At 39.2% G+C, this 21824-nt stretch overlaps 1 protein-coding gene and 1 non-coding gene across 5 annotated transcripts in view; both read left to right on the forward strand.

Annotated features, from left to right (window-relative positions):
* Window positions 1-21824, forward strand: part of LOC105490270 (mitochondrial calcium uptake 2) — a 107758-nt gene that overhangs the window by 27957 nt on the left and 57977 nt on the right. For 3 of the 4 annotated variants that reach the window (XM_071081561.1, XM_071081560.1, XM_071081563.1), the window contains exon 2: window positions 4514-4655. In XM_071081561.1, the coding sequence (XP_070937662.1) occupies window positions 4514-4655 (142 nt within the window). Of the gene's footprint in view, window positions 1-2455; window positions 2494-4513; window positions 4656-21824 lie in introns of those variants that run through there. The other variant, XM_071081562.1, reaches the window with a different exon arrangement.
* LOC112428101 (U6 spliceosomal RNA) lies at window positions 16139-16240 on the forward strand. Its single transcript, XR_003019996.2, has one exon. It is a non-coding gene; the product is annotated as a U6 spliceosomal RNA (small nuclear RNA).

The raw sequence follows: 21824 nt of genomic DNA on the forward strand, positions 1-21824 counted from the left end.
TTTATGTGTATTATTTCATTGAAGGCTCATTAAAAAAAAAAAAAAAACTTTGAGATAGATACTGTTGTTTTTTGCATTTCACAGATCAACTGAGGGGTAATGTTGCCCAAGTGACAGAACTAGAATTTAAATCTAGGCAGTTTGAGTCCCCTTTACTCATTTTTCAAATGAGTCAGGTGAGGTGCAGAGAGATAATTTGTCCAAGGTCACATACCTAGTGACATAACTAGAATTTGAATCCCAAGCAGTTTGATTTCAGAGCTAGTACTTTTAACTGTTTATTTGCTATCCAACACTTCCCTTTGTAAACTCCTTAAGGGGGAGACTTCATAGTATCTGTCTATATATTCCCAGAACAGTGACACAAAACAGTTTCTTAAATGTTTGAGAATGAATTAATGAACTTTTTCATTGCCTAATACGTAAACAATATTAAGCTAGGTATTTGTATTTGTACTGTTATTAGATATAATTTTTTCTTTCTTTCTTTCTTTTTTTTTTGGAGGGAGTCTGGCGCTGTCACCCAGGCTGGAGTGCAGTGGCGCGACCTCAATCTCGGCTCACTGCAAGCTCCACCTCCCGGGTTCACGCCATTCTCCTGCCTCAGCCTCCCGAGTAGCTGGGACTACAGCCTACCGCCACCACGCCTGGCTAATTTTTTTGTATTTTTAGTAGAGACGGGGTTTCACTGTGTTAGCCAGGATGATCTCGATCTCCTGACCTTGTGATCTGCCCATCTCAGCCTCCCAAAGTGCTGGTATTACAGGCGTGAGCCACCACGCCCAGCCTAATTCTGATTTTTAAAAAAATTTTAATTTCTATTCTTTTTATAGAGACAGAGTCTCACTACATTGCTCAGGCTGGTCTCAAATAACTTTGATATCTTGACGTTTATTATACCTCCTGATCCTCCCCATCTAAACTGATGTGCTAACTGTACTTACTTGAGTCTACAAGCCATTTTCTTTGCCTTAGCTCAGTTTACCAAGCCTAACCTACCACAAATATGCCACAGTGAAAAAGAGACAACAGAGATTAAATGAGTACCCAAAGCAACATGGTTAGTTCAGGGAATATGAAAATAGCAGCAACAAAAACAAACAAAAGCAACCTGAAACGTAAGAGGGAAGAGAAACAAAACTGGGAAAAGAGAGAGCACGCACATCTGTTATCAGGAAAACCACACAGATAGAAGGAAGGAAGAGGTGAAGAAAGAAAGGAGAACACAGAGTTAGGAAATAGTTTACATTTTCTGCCAAAGGCTTGTTGTAAACTATGTTTTTAGTTGTTCAGGGTTATTAATAAGGGATAATTTGGCATGCATTACCTTAGGCTATAAATTAGCAGCATTTGGACATTAGCCACTTGTTCCCAACATTTATCTGAAGTAGTTAATAAGCAAACTAGTTAACCAAACATGGTATGGAACTCAAAAGACCTGACTTCTGGTCCTTTGCACAAAAGTGTTGGACTAGATGATCTCTAAGTCCCTTGTAACTCTTAAAATTCTATGTCGTATGTCAGTTATAGTCCCAATATGTATAAGGCACCAGGCCAAATGGTTTCCACAGTACAGTGAAACAAAGATGAAATTTATGCTTCAAGAGTTTAGTTGAAAAAATAGACAAAAAATAGACAACTTGTTTTTTATTACAGTGCATTCATGGAAATGATATAATAAGGTACCTTTTTTCTTCTTGGGAACAATATTGTGGTTATTACATTCTTGACCATTAAATCTATCCAGTAAGTCTGAGATTTGATCAGAATTATTATAAAAATGAAGTAAAGCAAGCTAAGCCTGACACATGAATAGAAGGTTAAAAATGGCATTGGCAAATTAATCTTCCAAATTCTATGAAATAAGCATAAATATAGAATGCACATTGATTATATTAGTGATCCTTTAAAATGTACTTTTAAAATTCTACTACTATGTAATAAAGATGACCTAAAAAAAATTATGTTGGTTCATCAACTTGGAATTAGAAAGGCTCTGGTAATTTCAGAACAATACTTTTTTTTTTTTTTCCTTACATAAATTTTGTTGTAGCGAAGAAACACATTCAGTGCATCCTACTTACTTTAAATTTGATTGAACTAGAGAAGTAACACCTACCATTTAGGAAATGGACAACAGTTAGCCCAGGGACTAAAGGATGACTAATTCTAGTTCTGTTCTTTGTTATTTTTCTCTGAAGTTTATCTTAAATCCTATTCTTTTCAGAAAAACTTTCTCAGCTACCATTACCCACACTGCTGCTTCTATTTTCCTAATTTATAGTATTCTAACAGGAGCTAGTATAGGATCGTGGTTGAGACAGTGGGGTTGATGTCATACTGCCTATGCTATCACTTACAATCTAGGCAAGCTGGTTAACTTTCACAAACCTTAAGTGTTTCGGGTTTTTTTTTTTTTTTTTTTTTGGTAAAATGAAGATGACAAAAATGGTGTCTACTATTAAGGGCATTGTGGAGATTGAGTAAGAACAGGTATGTAAAGATATTAGCACCCTGCTCTGCATCTACTACATACTTAATGAACGTTAGATACTATAATACAGAGTATTATATATTAATATATAATACTACAGTATATTATAATACTACAGAGTTGCCCCCTTGATTCTTATGCGTTCTGCCTCTTCCTGGAGTCTCCTCAAATTAGTAAATGCTCAATTCAGTGTTTTCTTCAGAAAAGGTGGGGCTTAGGATGAAGGGAAAGACTCTAATAGTAGGAGATGGTGACTTGGGGGCTTCCTCTGCATATTTCATAAGGGAAATGGTAGGATTACAGTCTGCCATGGTGATGATCTCCAGATGATAGTTTTGTACTCTATAGGCAGAGTGTGAGAGGTTTACTATGTGTGTATGTGTGTATGTATGTATATTTGCCTCACGTATAAAATGTTCAGAAAGCATCAATAAAATTTAGTTTTCTGATTACTGGGATGGTAAGTGTGGACTTATGTAATTAAAACATTCCCCTTGAGTTATTTTTGTAGTAGTCACTTAAAGGAAAAGAAAAGGAAAGGCAAAGGGGTGGTAAGGGTACAGATCATTACAATATTATTGATATTCTCTACATGCACAATATTCTGGTAGGCACTGACAACACAAAAGAGGTGTAAAACTAGCTGCTCAAGGAAGCCTATTGTCTAATTAAGAGAGAAAATTAATACTGGTCAGAGAACTGAAATCAGCCAAAAAGAAGGGCTTTGAACAGCTTTGAATTTGGAGAGATTTAAGCAACTGGAATTCATGTTTTTCCCATTTCAATTCAGATCGGCAGTCACTGAACATTGCCTGTGTGTCAGGGAGAATTATAGAATCAATATTAAGTGTGAAAAGTAGGTGATATGTCCAGGAAGGATACTGCGGTCCAGGTTAGAGCAGTGCATCAGGAAAGCAATCCAGGATGAAAGCCTGCTATTGGATTTCACAGATAATATGTTCTTGTATCAAGGTTCATGCATTGACATAGGTGCCTGTTAACTGCTGTGTCATCTTCCTCCAGTCTCCCTAGTTCACAATGCCCAGTCAGGTGTAGGAGGATAGTGTGGTTAAGAGATTAAAACCCTTTGAGTCAGACCTAGCTTTTTAGCCTGCCTCTGCCATTTACTTTTCAGTTTCTCTATCTACTGCTGTATCTACTGTTCAAAGTTATTGTGAAGATTAACTAAATAATCTATGTGAGTACTTAATTAGTACAGTGCCTAATATATAGAAAGTGCTCAACGAAAAGTTCTTTATAAAGATTTCAGTACTGTCTTCATTAGCATTTAGTCAGGGTCTAAGTCCTACTGCCTGAAGTGCAGACTCTTCCACTACATTCCTATATATTCCACAATATTTTACCCATCCTTCTTCTTCTGGCTCTTTCTACCCATGGTTCTCTCACATTTCTGAAAGCAAAGCTATTTATCTAATATGATATATTTTATCTTTTTGAAAGCACAACTTTGCATATTCTGTTGCCTTCCTGACTTTCTTCTGCCACTTTCTTTCCTCAGTCACTCTGGTAACGTTGGCCTTTCTGCTGTTCCTCGACCAAACTTGTTCCCACCTCATGGACTCTGTGCTTGCTTAGAATGCTTTTCTTCCAGGGATGCCCCCAGGACACACTAACTCCACCTTGTTTAGTCTCTCTAAATGTTACCTCTCTAGAAAGACCTTCTCTGACTATCTTAAGGTATTACCGCCTTATCCCTTTCTTATCCTGCTTTATATTTCTTTGTAGTACTTCTTACCATTTTGTATTATTTTATACATTTATTCTTTAATTGCCATTCTCCCTTTTTGGAATGTCACTTCCCTCAAGTTAGTCTAATTCACTGTTGTATCTTCAGTGCAAAGTGGGCACTCAGTTAATATTTGTTAAATGAATGGTTTTGAAAGTTTGGGGATTGTCAGATCCAAGTGTGAAAGTTAATTTTTAAAGATTGTCCTAGAAGTGACTGTTTGGGAATAACACTGAAAAAAAATCTTTAATTGCAATTTGTTTTTCTTTTAGAAAAATGTTGAACATGGAATGATAGGGAAACTGTCTCTTCGTAAGCAGCGCTTCATGCAGTTTTCTTCACTCGAACATGAAGGAGAATATTATATGACACCACGAGACTTCCTCTTCTCAGTGATGTTTGAGCAAATGGAACGTGAGTTGGGTCTTTTTTTAATTAAAAAAATTAAACTTCAGGGCTGAAAAACCTGTTTTTCAGGATTGATAACAGCTTTTCTTCATTTTAATTATCATCTTTGTACCATGCATTTGCTTATTTACACTTTTCATTTCTTGTGACACTACTTATACTTTTATATTTATCTTGAAATAGTTGTTTTGTATATAGGTTTCTCTAAAGAGACAGGAAAAATAGTTTGTTTTAATTGTCACTAAATATGTCATTAGTAATTACTTCATCCATGTTTTAAATTGGGCAAAAAAAAACTGAAACTAGATTTGAGAAGTTAAGAGAGCAGTCATGATGTCACAGGTAGAAAATCCTGAAAAAAATGAGAAACAAGTTGAAAAACTATAATTACGTAATTTTATTTAATAAGCAGCCAACTTGCATTTGTTTCAGAATTCAGAAATTCTTAGTTTTATTATCTAAATTAGTCCTCACTTTGCATAGAGTGGATTTGGCCCCATCCTCTGTGCCCATGTTGAAGAAGGAGTCTATGAAAACTTGTTGGCGTTCTGACACCTTCCTAAATGTACTGGAACACTCGCTATAAACATGCAGCAGCTGAAATGGGTGAGAGCAAGGTGAGCAGTCATAGTATAGATTGAATTCAAAAAGGCCGAGAGAACTTGGCACAGCATTATAAACATTGAGGGATGACGAACAAAAACAAAATGAGTTGTCATGGTGTATTCTAGGGACAATAAATTCAGTAATCACTGGAATGAAAGGATTACTTTAAGCAGTAGTGAGGGATGAAATTGAAAAACAGATAAGGTCCGGATTATCCAGAAAACTTCAGTGACCCTTTCCAACCACCAGATGAATGGTATTTGGCAGGGATGAATGGCATTGAAGGTTTGTGAGCAGAAAAATAAGGTGGTAAAAATATGTTTAGGGTTTTATTTGTTTGAGACAGAGTCTTGCTCTCTCTCCCATGCTGGAGTGAAATGGCACTATCTCGCCTCACTGCAACCTCTGCCTCCCGGGTTCAAGCAATTCTCCTGCCTCAGCCTCCTGAATAGCTGGGATTACAGGTGCCTGGCTAATTTTTGTTTTTGTTTGTTTGTTTGTTTTTTGAGACGGAGTCTCGCTCTGTCACCCAGGCTGGAGTGCAGTGGCGTGATCTTGGCTCACTGCAACCTCCACCTCTCGGGTTCAAGCAATTCTCCTGCCTCAGCCTCCCAAGTAGCTGGGATTACAGGCATGTGCCACCACGCCCAGCTAATTTTTTGTATTTTTTAGTAGAGACGGGGTTTTACCGTGTTTGCCAGGATGGTCTCAATCCCCTGACCTCGTGATCCGCCCTCCCCGGCCTCCCAAAGTGCTGGGATCACAGGCGTGAGCCACCGCACCTGGCCTTGTATTTTTAGTAGAGACGGAGTTTCACCATGTTGGCCAAGCTGGTCTCAACCTCCTCACCTCAGGTGATCTGCCCCCCTTGGCCTCCCAACGTGCTGAGATTGCAGGCATGAGCCACCTCACCCAGCCTAGGTTATTTTATTACAGCTTTTTTGCAGGGAAGTTTGTGTATATTAGAAACCTTAAAGATATTTACCCATATTAATGCAGTAAGTTCATAATATAAGTAATCAAAGATATGCAGAAAGATTTATCTTAAAAAGTAGTTTAGCCTCTGACATGTGAAACACTTGGACGTCATGAATTCCTGTTAGATTCATCAGAGAATTGAGGTCACACTTGAGCTGGAAACTGAAGGCAAGCAGATCCATAGAGTCAGCTTACTGCCGACGGAAACCACTAAGAACCCACCACTGGAGCCGGCTTCAGGTAGGAGTATTTGAAGGGTAATTAATTGCTGGAATCTCAGTGCGAACTAGCTTGGGAGATAACAACTACTGAAGAACCAGCCACAGAGAAGCCCATACGCCTTTGTGATTTTTACCTTGCGGAACTCTGCCAGGTTCTCACAGTGAAGAGCTAAGAAAAATGCTCTCCCCTCTCCATCATTGGGAGGGAAAAGTAGCCATTTTTAGACACTCCCAGAGTATTTCATTCTCCTTAAGAAACGCCTGCATAGAAAACAAACTTTTTTACTGGAGCCCAGCCAACCTAGGGAGATGGAAATCCCCAAATCTAGCCCCCTCTGGCCTTCTTGTCTCACCAAAGGGAGCAGAGAAACAAAAAAACTGAGAACTGCTTTTGAAGGGCACATCCCTTCACAGTCACACAGTCTGACTAAGAGACTGACAGCTGATCATAGGACTGTACAATACCTACCTCCCTTTTCATCTCACCACCACATGGACAGAGCAGGCCCCTATACAATAATAAGGCAGGACTGAAAGAACTTACCTCTTAGATTTTATTTAAGGAGACCTGCCTGCCTTTTCACCTCACCACCACATCGACAGCAGTCTCCTGTACAATAATAAGGCAGGACTGAAAGAACTTACCTCTTAGATTTTATTTAAGGAGAGAAAAGACAACAGGAGAGAAAAAAAAAAAAGGCACCAGAGGAAATTTTAGCCTCTGTCACCTACAACTACAGCAAACAGTAAACACAACCGATTCCTACCCAGATAAACATAAAAGGCCAGTCTACCTCAGTAACTTTTACCAAATACATCATGCCTGACTTAGAACCAGAAAGTCACAAGGCATGTTAAAAAGAAAAAGCACAATCTGGAAAGACAAAGCAAACATCAGTATCAGATTTATATATAGCAGATATTTGGAATTATCAGACCAGGAATTTAAAATAACATTAATATGCTAAGGGCTCCAGTGGAAAAAGTGTACAGCACTTAATGTAATGTAAGCAGAGGCAAAGAAATTCTTAGAACAAACCAAAAGGAAATGCTCAAAATCAAAAATAGTGTTACAGAAATGAAGAATGTGGCCAGGCGCGGTGACTCAAGCCTGTAATCCCAGCACTTTGGGAGGGCGAGACGGATGGATCACGAGGTCAGGAGATCGAGACCATCCTGGCTAACACGGTGAAACCCCGTCTCTACTAAAAAATACAAAAAAAAAAAAAAAAAAAAATAGCTGGGCGAGGTGGCGGGCGCCTGTAGTCCCAGCTACTCAGGAGGCTGAGGCAGGAGAATGGCGTAAACCCGGGAGGCAGAGCTTGCAGTGAGCTGAGATCCGGCCACTGCACTCCAGTCTGGGCGACAGAGCGAGACTCTGTCTCAAAAAAAAAAAAATGAAGAATGCGTTTGACATTAGCCAGGTGTGTTGGTACACACCTGTAGTCCTGGCTACTTCAGAGGCTGAGGATCACTTGAGCCCAGGAGTTTGAGGCTACAGCAAACTATGATTGCACCACTACACTCCAGCCTGGGTGACAGAGCAATACCCTGACTCAAAAAAAAAAAGCATTTGTTGGGCCCATCAGTGTAATGGATCTGGCGGAGAGAAGAATCAGTGAGCTTGAAAATATGTCAGTAGAAACTTCCCAACTTGAAAAGCAAAGAGGAACAAAAAGACTGAGAAAAACAGAATATTCAAGAACTGTGAGTCAATTACAAAAGATATAACATATAAGTAACAGGAATACCAGAAAAAGAAGAGGAAAAGAAACATTTGAAATAATAATGACTGAGAATTTTCCAAAATTATTAACAAATGTCAAGCCATAGATTCAAGAAGTTTACGAAAACACCAAGCAGAATAAATACCAAGAAATGTCTAGGTATATCATATTCAAACTGCAGGAATTTTTTTTTCTTTTTTTTTTTTTTCTTTTTTTTTTTTGAGACAAAGTCTCACTCTATCGCCCAGGCTGGAGTGCAGTGGAGCAATCTCAACTCACTGCAAGCTCCGCCTCCCGGGTTCACGCCATTGTCCTGCCTCAGCCTTCCCAGTAGCTGGGACTACTACAGGCACCCGCTACCACAGCTGGCTAATTTTTTTATTTTTAGTAGAGACAGGGTTTCACTGTGTTAGCCAGGATGGTCTCAATCTCCTGACCTTGTGATCCGCCCTCCTCGGCCTCCCAAAGTGCCGGGATTACAGGCATGAGCCACCGCACCCAGCTAGAAAAATTTTAAAGAACAAAAGAAAGAGAAAAAAATCTTGACAGAAGCCAAAGAAGGAAAACACCTTATCTGTAGAAAAACAATGGTAAGAATTGTATCATATTTCTTTTTAAGCAAGAAGAGGGTGGATAAAATATTTAAAATTTTGAAAGAAAAATTTACCAATGTAGAATTCTGGATCCAGTGAAAATTATCCTTCAAAAGTGAAAAAGAAATACATTCTCAGACAAACCAAATTTGAGAGAATTTGTCACCGGTAGATCTGATTTACAAGAAATGTTCAAAGAAACATTTCTTCTTTCTTTGAAGAAAGATGTTCTTCAAAAAGAAGAAAAATGATATATCAGGAACTTGGCATGAAGAAAGGAAGACAGTTAAGTTAGAAAAGGAATACATGAATATAAAATTAAATCACATTTAAAATATTGATATAATAGATAACAGTTTAATCAAAATAATAGTAACACAATATTGGATGATCAAATTGTATGGATAAGTGAAATGTATGACAGCAATGGTATAAGGGACAGGAGGGAGGAATTGGGAATACTTTTGTTATAAGATACTGGTACCACCTATGAAGTGGTATAGTGTTATTTGAACACGCACTTAAATTAGTTGCAAATATATATTGCAAACTTTAGGACCACCACTAAAAAAAATATTTTTAATAAATATAATTGACATTCTAAGAGAGGAGAGAAAATCAAGTTATATAAAATACTCAACTAAAACCAGAGAAGGCAAAAAAAGAGTGGAAGACAAAAAAATGAAACAAAACTCAAGTGCAATAGTTAGATATGGTAGATATCAATCCAGATATATCGTCACTGTAGATATGTATTTTATGCATGTTGTTTATAAGAAACCCACTTTAAATGTAAAGATACAGATAGAATAATTGCTAACACTAATCAAAAGAAGGCTGGAGTAGCTATACTGGTTTCAGATAAACCGGATTTAAGAGTGAGGGAAATTATCAGGAATAGAAAGAGGCATTGCATAATGATTTTTTTTAATGGGTAAGTACTCCAGGAAGACATAACTATCTATAATGTATGTATACCTAACAACAGGGCATCAAAGCACATGAGGCAGAAACTGATGGAACTGCAAGGAGAAACAGATGTGCTCTTGGATGCTATTATACTTGGAGATTTCAAGAGCCTTCTGTCCTTGATTGACAGATTCAGCAGAAGGAAAACCAATAAGGATATACCTGAATAGAATAGCACCATCAATTAACTGGCTCTAATTGACACTTATAGGATATTTCATCTAATGGTAGCAGAATATACATTCTGAAGCTAACCTGGAACCATTCACCAAGATAGACCAGATTTGGGGTCATAAAACACACTTAAAACATTTACAAGAATAGGAATCATAGAAAGTATGGTCTTAGACCACAGTAGACTTAAACTAGAAATCAGTAACAGAAAGATAGCTGAAACATCCCCAAATATTTGGAGATTAAATGATACATTTTAAAATAACACATGGGTCAAATAAGGAATCTGAGAAGAAATTTTAAAATGTTTCAACCAATGAAAGTGAAGCTGGGATCTTCAGAAGAGTATTTGGTACTAGAAGAAAACCCTAGGCAAGAATGATTTAGATGACCAAGTGGAAAATGTAAAAACTTATAGGACCAGTCAGAGAAAGAATAGTTTTGAATCGAATCAATGTAATATAGTCGGTGGGATAAGCTATATAGCTAACTAGAGTCTAGATGTTGTTACAGGCACTCAAATTTTTACAGAACATTCTGCTACTTAGATATTTCTACAAGCATAATTGGGCCTGTTGGCCTAGTTCGTAACCCCTAATCTATAAATTCAGTGTAATTGCAATAATCCCAATGGGGTAGGTAAATGTGTGCTCACACATGTATGCACACGTGTGTGTGTGTGTTCATGTTTTTTGACAAGCTGATTTGAAAAATTATATGGAAAAACACCGGGCCTGAACTAGCAAAGACATTCTGAAAGAAGGAAAAAAAATGGGGAAGTTACTCTATCAAATAATGAGCTTTATTATAAAACCTCAGTAATCAAATGGCATTGGCATAGGGAGAGACAAACTGACCATTGGAACAGAATAAAGGGCCCAGAACAGCAATGGAACTTTCATGTATGAGAGAGGTGGCATTATAAATCATTGGAAAAAGAGGGACTGTTCAACGAATGGTACTAGTACAGTTAGATATGCATGTGGAAAACAAGCAAACATTTTTCAAAGATAATTTTAAAATCCATCTCCTTAGGTTAGAGAAATCTTCTTTAAGCCACAAAAAGCACTATCATAAAAGATTGATAAAATTCAACCATATTAAAATTAGAACTTCTATTGATTTGCCTTAGAGAAATTGAAAAGGTAAGCCAAAAACTTGCAAAATTGAAGACAATACTTAGTATATGTAGAAAACTACAAATCAATAAGAAAAAGACAATTTTTTTTAAAAAAGGGACAGAAGTAATAAATAGGCATTCACAGAAGAGGAAATGTGTACGAAAAATGAACATAAATATGTTTACCCTTGTTAGTGGCTACAATAAGATATAATTTTGTACATATTAGATTAGCAACAATTAAGTTTGTTAATGACAGCGGTAGAAGAGAATGTAGATCAGTTAAGATTTTTATACCCTGTTAGTTGGACATGCCAATCGAAACTACTACTTTGGTCTGGGCACGGTGGCTCACCCCTGTAATCCCAGCACTTTGGGAGGCCAAGGCAGGTGGATCACCTGAGGTCAGGAGTTCAAGACCAGCCTGGGCAACATGGAGAAACCCTGTCTCTACTAAAAATTAGCCAGGTATGGTGGCGTGCATCTGTAGTCCCAGCTACTCGGGAGGCTGAAGCAGGAGAATCGCTTGAACCCAGAAGGTTGCCATGAGCCAAGATCGCACCACTGCACTTAAGCCTGGGCAACAGAGCAAGACTGTCTCAAAAAAAAAAAAAAGAAAGAAAGAAACTACTACTTTGGAAAACAATTTAGAACTGTTTTATAAAGTTAAACATTAGCATAACTTTTGATACACAAATCCCATTCCTGTATATACTCTATATGCAACAGGAATATTTGCACCTGTGCAGTGGGATATATGTATAAGAATGCTTATAGTGTCAGTGTTATATTAGCAAAAAAAGCTGGAAACAACTCAACTCTCCATTAATAACAGACTGGATAAATAAACTGTGCTACAGTATATTCACACAATGGAATTTTACTGAGTAAAAGTGAATAAGCTTAAACAATTGACTTTCATCATGGCAGCATGAGTAACTCCATTGGCCCACTTCCCACTGAAACTGGTAAAAAATCTTAAGACCTTCCTTCAAAGTCTCTGGAAGTGGTCTTAGAGTCATACAGTACATTAAAAAACATCTCTTTAAGAAAATCTGTAAGAAAAGTAAGAGTCTAGGATGCTTGAACTAAGAACTCCCTCCCTACCCTGTCCCAGTTTGTTGAATGGAAACTTATTTCAAACTGGTGCAGCCAAGAACAGAGTGTTTCCTCTCTCCTCAGTACCCATTCAGAGGGCTTTCTTCCCAGAGAAACAGGGTATCAGCATTTCTCATCCTGCCCCCAGCTACTTGTTGCTGAGGCTAGTTCTGGGGAGTGCAGCTGAGAAGTAGGAGCTCCCTTCTCCCACCCAGCCCTCACCTGTGAAATGGAAGCTCCACCTTGGGCTCTGTGCTACTAAGAATACTGGGACCCTGATTGCTCTTGTCTCAACTTGTAAGACAGGTTCCACACTGAGAGAGGCAAGTCAAGAAGACCTGAAGTTACACCACTGGTCCCACTCCCAGCCCCAGAGCTCAGCCCACAGATTTTGTGGGGTGAGAAGTGGAGGGTGTGGGCAACAGGGAAAACAAATAGCTCCTTATCTCTTCCCAGGGAAACTGACTTCATCGTCAACAGAAAACGGAGAAGTTCAAGCCTAAGAGCCACTCTCAGAAACAAGCGGAGGTTGTGGTGAAAGGTAGTTTGGAGGCCGTTGACAAATGCAACTGAGATAACAGGCTGAACTGCAGGCTGGCTGCTCTGCGGAAGACACCTAGGGAAAGAGACAGCTGTAAGGAGCCCTCCCGGGGCCATCGCAAATATTAAACACTGACCATGGAAATTATTCCTTCAAAGGACCCCAAATTAGTAGAGCTTACCATCTTGGCATGGTCAAGAAAAAGGAAACGAGAGTGCTGCCCAAATTACTGTCATCCCAGGGTGACTGAAGGCATACCCCAAACTGCCTCCCTGAGGAGCAATGTCAGAGGCTTAACCCTGGGGGCGATAGTCTTCATTAAAACAGTCCAGCTTGGCACTAAACAAAGAGCAAATAAGCAAATAGCAATAACAACCCTGGGGAGCAGGGAATTGTTAGTAGTACTCAGAGTTGCCACAGTGTATTATCTGAAATGTGAGTTTTTATAACAAAATACTATGAAATATGCAAAGAAACAGGAATCTATGACCCTACTGGACAAAAGCAGGTAACAGAAACTGCTTGTGATTGCAACCAGATATCAGATAGACCAGAAAAAGACTTCAGAATAGCCATTGTAAATATATTCAAAGAACTAAAGTAAACCATGATTAAAGATTATAATGTTTCCACTTTTATTATTCATTGGAATGCAATTAAACTATCAGAAGGCATTTAGCTAAATCAAGAATTCAGTAATTTTGCAGGCCAAATAATACATCCTTTATGCATATGATGTACTTCATCTTCATTTTTCATCCTGGATAAGAAGAAGAATAATCTTGGTTGCATTCCTACCGATCATGATGAACAGCAAAATAAGGAAAAACAGGGCCAACCCACTGACCCATGATCTCCATGAAGAAACAGAAAGATACAAAACAGTCTAAGATTTATTAGATCCTAAACTGATTTCTACCTGGTATTTATCTTTTTGGATTTTTTGCAAATAATATACTTTATTAATAGTAGTTAATGAGGCTTATGTAAACCATCTCCCCATGCTCCTTTCAAGTAGACACTCATTCTTCCTGGTTCCATGGTAGGCTTGAGGGAAACCGGTGTCATCCTCAGTCCTCCATTGTGCACTCCAAAAACCATCAAATGTGCTGCTTTGAGACCCAGCTTATCTAGCCAGAATGCCATTTCCCTTCTTATATTCTTTTCTGCTGAATTTCTTTAGCCTTATAGTTCTTTAGTTCTCATTTCCAGTGGCCTTCATTCTTACTCACTTCCCATGTCCATTACCTGGAATTGCTCCAGTTTTAAAATCTCAAATTGCAGAATCCCATTCTCTGGCAACAACTTGCTGTTGTCCCCACCCTGCCCATTTTCTAATACCCAATGTACCCGTTCTCAGATTTAATAAAAGCTTCTAGTCTCAACTATCCCATTATTCCCAAGCTCTCCACTATTCCTGGGTATTTTTCCTCCCCTGTAGCTACAGGTTTGTCATTTTGTCACTGTTTAATAACTACTTGCAAATATCTTTCCCCTTTGTTGTTCTTGTCGGACTTAGCCTGCTATCAACTTTGGGAGAAAATCATGTGATTGTGTAGACCGGAGCCACTAATTTCATAGTCTTCACCTTCACCTAGAGTTTTCAAATCATTTTACACATGAATTAGCTTTCTCCTATTTCCTTCGTCAGCTCTTCTCAACTCTTGCTTCTTTTTTCAGACTTTTTATCACATCCTTTTTTCACATTTATAGTATTATTTCTCCTATTTTTAACTGAGCAAATTAAGGCCATAAGCTAGGGAGTTCTTCAGATCACCCCTTCCTGCCCGAGAAGTTGTCTACATGCTTTCTGGCCATTTAAACTGGAAGTAGTGCTCTTGCCCTGCTAAGGCTGATTCCTCCGCCCCCTCCTCTAGTTCCATCACTTTTTCTCTCCACTGTCTCATTCTTTAAAACTTCCAAATAGTCTCATGTCTTCACTATCCTGAAAACTCCCTAGACATTAGAGATGTAAATTTAAGAATCTTCAATATATACGTGCTATTTAAAGCTAAAATACTTGATGAGATCTCAAAAATGAGTTTAGGTAGAAAAGATAAGTCAAAGGACGGAGCGGTGAGTTATACCAATGCTTGGAGGTGGAGAGATGAGGAAAACCAGAGAAGGACCAGCTAAAAGGTAGGAAGAAAACCAGGAAAGCAGAGTGTTGTGAAATTTAAGTAAAGAAAGCATTTCAGCCGGGCGCGGTGGCTCACGCCTGTAATCCCAGCACTTTGGGAGGCCGAGGTGGGTGGATCACGAGGTCAGGAGTTCGAGACCATCCTGGCTAACACAGTGAAACCCCGTCTCTACTAAAAATACAAAAAAGTAGCCAGGCATGGTGGCGGTGCCTGTGGTCCCGGCTACTCGGGAGGCTGAGGCAGGAGAATGGTGTGAACCCAGGAGGCGGAGCTTGCAGTGAGCTGAGAAAAAAAAAAAAAAAAGAAAGCATTTCAAGGACGGAGTAATCAACTATGAAAGATGCTGTTGAGGCCGGGCGCGGTGGCTCAAGCCTGTAATCCCAGCACTTTGGGAGGCCGAGACGGGCGGATCACGAGTTCAGGAGATCGAGACCATCCTGGCTAACACGGTGAAACCCCGTCTCTACTAAAATACAAAAAAAATTAGCCGGGCGAGGTGGCGGGCGCCTGTACTCGCAGCTACTCAGGAGGCTGAGGCAGGAGAATGGCGTGAACCCGGGAGGTGGGGCTTGCAGTGAGCTGAGATCCGGCCATTGCACTCCAGCCTGGGCAACAGAGCTAGACTCCGTCTCAAAAAAAAAAAAAAAAAAAAAAAGAAAGATGCTGTTGAGAAGTCAAGTCAGATGAGGACTAAGAATTGACCATTGGATTTGGCAATATGTGGGTTACTGGTGACCTTTATAAGAACAGTTTTGGTGCATTGTTGTAAACACGAAAACCTGACTAGAGTGAGTTTAGGAAAAAAATGGGAAAAACAAAAAATAAACCCCAGAGTGGCTTGCCATAAAGAGAAAGAGAGAGATGAAGCAGTAGACGGAGGCGGAAATGCGATTAAGAGGATCTTTCAATGTGTGTTGGTAGATGAGACAGGAAAACTGGGCAGTGCAGGAAGAAGGAACAATTTCTAAAACAAAGTCCTTGTGAAGACGAGAGGGAAAAGAGTGTGAGAGCACAGTGGAAGCTTGGATTAGGTAGGAGCACAGAGTTCCTTCGTAATGGTGGGAGAAAAGGCACACACACCACATGACAGCTAATGGGAGCTGGTCAAGTTGTTTATCATCTTTCTTTCTTTTTTTCTCAGTGAATTAGGAAGCCAGGTCATCAGCTGAGAGTGAAGAGGGGGGAAGGTATTGAGGTTTGCAGAAATAGCCTTATAAAAGAGTGAGAGTTGATGAATTGAGAAGTACTATATGATCGGCAGTCGCCTTATTAAAGTCCCCACTTGAGGTTATTAATTTTGAAGTTAAGTCTATTTATATGCTTGCTTTGGCAGCACGTATGCCAAAATTGGAAAAATAAGAGATGATTAGCATGGCCCCTGTGCAAGGATGACACGTAAATTCGTGAAGCATTCCATATATTTTTTAAAAGGTATTAAAAAAATATAAGTCTGTTTAGCATGATTGTGGTTCTTTTTCTCCACTGTGTTCAACTGTAAAAGTGCTGGTATGGAATAGGCAGAGAGTCGGATCTAGCCAGCATCGGGATTAGCCAAGAGCATACGACAAAGTGAAAGAGAAGCAAGGGAGTCAATGTGTGCACAAGGGAACAGGTCTGATGGTTGACTGTGGAAGCTGAGCCAGGTGGCGTGTTAGGACATGAATGAGGAGGTGAGAAATAGTGAAAAGGTCATAGATTCAAATAGATTGTAGGGCCCAATGAGATGAAAGGATAGTTGGAGTCCACACACATAAGTGAAGAACAAAAGAAGAATGGGCATTATCGTGTAGTTGAGAGTACAGGTCCTAGAATAGGACAGAAAGTGAGTTTGAGTACTGGCTCCACCACTTAGTAGTATTGTGTCTGTGGGCAAGGTTGTGTAAGCTCTTAGCCTTGGTTTCCTCATCAGTAAAATGGGAATGCTAATAGTACCTACCTCAAAGTGTTGTTGTTTATTTTGCTTTGTTTTGTTTAAGAGATAGGGTCTTGCTCCATGGTCCAGGCTGGGGCGCAATAGTGCGATCATAGCTCCCTGCAGCCTCAACCTCCTGGGTTCAAGCAACTCCCCCGTCTCAGTCTCCAAAGTAGCTGGGACTACAGGCACATGCCACTGTGCTCAGCTAATTTTTTAATTTTTGTGGAGACAGAGGTTTTGCTTGGTTGCCCAGGCTGCTCTTGAACTCCTGACTTCAAGTGATCCTCCCGTCTTGGCCTCCCAAAGCACTGGATTATAGGTGTGAGCCACCATACCTGGCAGTAAGTATTTTCAAGTGTAATTCAGCCTAAGTTGAAACTGAAAACTGAATATTAATAAATTTATGTAGCTTTGGAATACCGAAAGTATCTGGAATGAGATGATAGAGTGGATTTTGCCTGAAGTCTTTACTAAGTTAAAGCAAGCAGATATTTGTAGCTCCTGTGTGTGCAGCTAGACCTTACAGTCATTTTCAGTAATAATATTTAAGGGAAAACTAAAATGGTGCTACCCCTACCCTTTAAAAATATCGATTCTACCACCTGTTAGACCATGATTTTAGCTTAAATTCCCTGAAGGTTTTTTTCACACGTCCACGAGCCCGAGGTCACAGCTTAAACTTAACGTCTTCATAACTGGTCAAGTGTAAGCAAAAATGGGTCACAGAACAGATGCCACTATTAAAGTCCCACTTGAGGTTATTATTCTAAAGTTGAAGTAAGTTTGTTCTGCATAATTGTGGTTCTATTTCTCCAGCATGTTCAGCTGCACAGTTGCTGAACTGGGAAGAGAGAAATCAGGCCTTGAGGAAGATGCCGCAGCAGTTTTGCCCTATGCCGGTTTTGACTGTTCCTTATACCAGTATATGGTATGCCCTTATTTAACTTACAACATGAGATTTTTTTGCAAATAAATACGTAAATAATAAACAGACGAATGAACAGCCAACTCAGACCCCCAAATTCAGATTAACCAGTTGCTTACTCTGAAAGGGTTATGATTAGGGTGACCATAGAATGTATTATGGTGCACGTGCCAGAGTTGCTCATGTGACCCCGTATCTTTGCAAATTTATCTTGGACTTTGAAATTCCACAAATGAGTCTTAAATTTGAAAATCAATTGCAGTTGAACTAGGTAGTTTTTGTCTTTGCCACCATGTACTGTAGCTTAATCTGATTTGGGGCTCATCTCTTAATCTCTCTGAGATTGATTACTGCTCCCTAAAACTGAGTATCAGTTATCTAATGTGATAATAGAATTTCACGGACTTGCCTGACAGTAAATTCACTTAGGGCCCTTGTTTAAAAACTCTCATGCTTGTCGGCAGGGCGCAGTGGCCCACGCCTGTAATCCCAGCACTTTGGGAAGCCGAGGTGAGTGGATCACGAGGTCAGGAGATCGAGACCATCCTGACGGTGAAACCCCGTCTCTACTAAAAATACAAAAAAAAAAAAATTAGCCAGACGTGATGATGGGCGCCTGTAGTCCCAGCTACTCAGGAGACTGAGGCAGGAGAATGGTGTAACCCAGGAGGCGGAGATTGCAGTGAGCCAAGATCGTGCCACGGCACTCCAGCCTGGGCCACAGAGCGAGACTCTGTCTCAAGAGAAAAAAAAAAAATCTCAAGCTTGTCTTCTCTCCTCCCCCACCCTGGGAAATTTTTATTCAGAAAGTCTGAGATACGGTGATAGAATCCTTGTATAACACCCCCACTTTCTATCTACTTATCTCTCTTAGATTCCTGTATGCTTAGCAAGCACCCTCCAAGTGATTGTTTTGGTCAAACAAGTTTGAGAAATATAACCTATGTGAAGGTGTCTTGGGATGCCGGGTGTCAATTGTGGTAAAGGGTGGCATATTGGAGTCAAACAGGACCTGGTCCTCTTTCCACAGCTTCACTAGCGCCGTTGTAACCTTGGGTAAACTACCTGACCTGACCTGTTTCCAGATCTATAAAATAATAGTGTCTACCATATAGTGTTGTTGGCATGATTAAATTAGAGAATGTGAGAAGACCTGTAGCTACTATAGGTTAAAATCAGTAATTCTAAATTAAAAGTCTAAAATTTTAAAAGATTAAAACCTTCTATCCACAAAATCTGTGTTCAGATCTTAACCACACTCATCAGGTAAACATTAGCAGCTACGTATTTTAGATTAAGAAATAACACTTTTTTGTAATAAAACCTATGTTCATGTTAGAAACTAAGACGTTACAAAGTATAGAGCAGAAAATAAAGTCAACCAGATTGTCACCACCATTCAGAAATAACCAACATTAGCACATTTCTTTTGACAAATTTGAGACCATGCTTTATATGCTGTTTTTATACCCTTACTTTTTCTGTATAATAGATCATGAGTTATTTTCCTTGTCAATAAATATTTTTTCTAAAATACTATTTTTGTGACTGCACAACACTATTTTATTAATATGCCATAATTTATTTAGTTGATTCCCTAGTGGTAGAACATTTGTGTATAATTTTTTCACTTTTATAAATAATGCTATAGTGAATATACTTTTTCACATATCTTTGATTCTTCTTCCTTGATGATCTTCTCCACATCAGTGATTGATCTGTTCCCTGAACACTGATTTTCATACCTGTATCTCCAGATCAGACCTCTCACCTGACCACAAGACCCATAATATTCCTTGTTTCTTGAACATTCTAAGAAGTACCAGAGGCATCTCAGGTAAAGAACTCTATATGCACTGCAGATGCTCTGCCCCCACCTCACCCCCAAGTACACAAAGACACTGTGCCTACCCTATCCGCAGTTCTGTTAACAGCATCAGGGTCTGTCTTACTTGACATCGTATTCCCAGCCTAGCACAGTGCCTGGCACAGATGTTAGATAGATTCCTAAATACGTAGCACAGTGCCTGGCACAGATGTTAGATAGATTCCTAAATACGTCAATCAGTACAGACTCTTACATAATGAAATGAGTTATAATCCATACATTTCTTTAAATTTTTATTTGATTTACCCTATGTAACAGGTACTGTGTTAGGCCTTGGGAATATAATGGTGAATAAAACATACTATTATTCCATTAACAAAATTCATGATAATAGTGTAAGAGTTTCAGTAATAGACTAAAGTCTGATAACATTTCAGCAGAGAGATCAATGAGGGCTGGAATAATCAGATATTTCACAGAGGATATGAGAAGCATGGATAGAATTCCCCTAGGTAAAGCAGGAAAAGGGAGAATATGCCATATGAGGAGATACATCATTAAGATGCTGTAGCATTTGTATTTTCAAAATTGAAAAGTCTATTTCTGGTCTCACATGCTCATCCAGAACCTTATCATTCCCTATTCAAAAGTGGAGCCTTTGTCCCTCCCCTTGTAACTTTGTGGCTGCCTCAACTCATAGAACCTGTGCGGTAGAGACGCTATGAGACTTCTAAGACTAGGCAATAAAAGGCAGTAAGTACATAAAGCCAGTTGCCAATATTCTTAATGATGAAAGATTGAATGCTTTGCCCCTAAGATCAGGAACTAGGCAAGGCTGTCCCTTCTCACTACTTGTCTTCAACATTGTGCTGGAAGGTCTAGCCAATGCGAAAAGGGAAGAAAAAGAAATGAGACCTCCACATTTAAAAGGGAGAAATAAAGCTGTCTTTGTTTATGCACAGGATGATGACCTATGTAGAACACGCCAAAGAATCAATATTAAAGCTCTTAGAGCTAATAGTAAGTTTATCAGGGTCGCAGGATAGAGCAGCACTATATAAAAATCAATTGTATTTTTTTATACTAGCAATCTCAGGTGTATCATGCTGAGTTTCTGCGAGCCTCTAGCTATCCTTAACACCTTCCCCTGTACGCTTTAGCAAATTACCCGACCACCTAGCTACAGAGAAAATAGAAATCATTAGATAGGAACCACCTCAGCCTGCTCTGCCAAAACTACTAGCCTTGGCACTTAGCTTCTCCTGCCTTCTCATCACAATAGAGGAGACTGGCAGGACCTGCCGTCTGGTCCTAGAACACTACAACACATACCCATCTCAGAACTTACACATAGGATGTGTATGATGCTTTTAACTTCACTTTTCTGAGCTAATTCATCCACTTAAGATCTTCGCTTAAGCAACTCATTTGGAGAAGCTTTCCCTTACCTCCCCCTCCCCCACGTTACATAATCTCTTAGCTGCTGTATTTCCCCTTTAGATCATTTTTAAACTAAATAATTTGTTGTGTATGATGCTCCTATAATTTCACAACGCTTGAGGTTGTAAAAAAAAAAGTCTTTTTATCCCTTCCCAAATGAATGTATTTGAAGACCATACTTTGGAAATTGGCAAGGAAGCCAGTTTTAGGCATTTTAGGGAATAACCATTTGTCTCCCTTTAGAAAAAATACAACCAGAGACCATCTTTGCATTCACTATTTAAATATTCCAGCAAACATAAACAAGCCATATACTTTGTTGAAGGAAAATAGCACCACTGAATTTGTCCTCTTTTTTCTTCAATTACCACTTAAAATGTTTTATTTATTGATTTTTATTTTTTTAATTGACCCATAATTGTACATAGTTACAGGGTACATAGTGATGTTGCAATACATGTAATGTGTAGTGATCATATCAGGGTGATTAGTATATGCATCTCAAACATTTATCATTTCTTTGTGTTGAGAACATTCAGTTTCCTCCTCCTAGATCTTTAAAACTATGTATTACTGCTAATTGTAGTCATCCTACAGTGGTATATAGAACACTAGAACTTTGCCCTCCAGTCTTGTTGTAATTTTGTATCCTTTAACAAATCTCTTCCTATCCCACTCTTCCTCCCACTCTTCCCAACCCCTAGTATACTCTGTCCTACTTTCTACTTCTATGAGATCAACTTTTTTTTGTTTAAATGGAGTTTCGCTCTTGCTGGAGTGCAGTGGTGTGGTCTTGGCTCACTGCGACCTCTGTCTCCCGGGTTTAAGTGATTCTCCTGCGTCAGCCTTCAGAGTAGCTGGGATTACGGGCACCCACCACAACACCCATCAATTTTTGT

Source organism: Macaca nemestrina, chromosome 16 (assembly GCF_043159975.1).
Source record: "Macaca nemestrina isolate mMacNem1 chromosome 16, mMacNem.hap1, whole genome shotgun sequence".
NCBI lineage: Eukaryota > Metazoa > Chordata > Mammalia > Primates > Cercopithecidae > Macaca > Macaca nemestrina.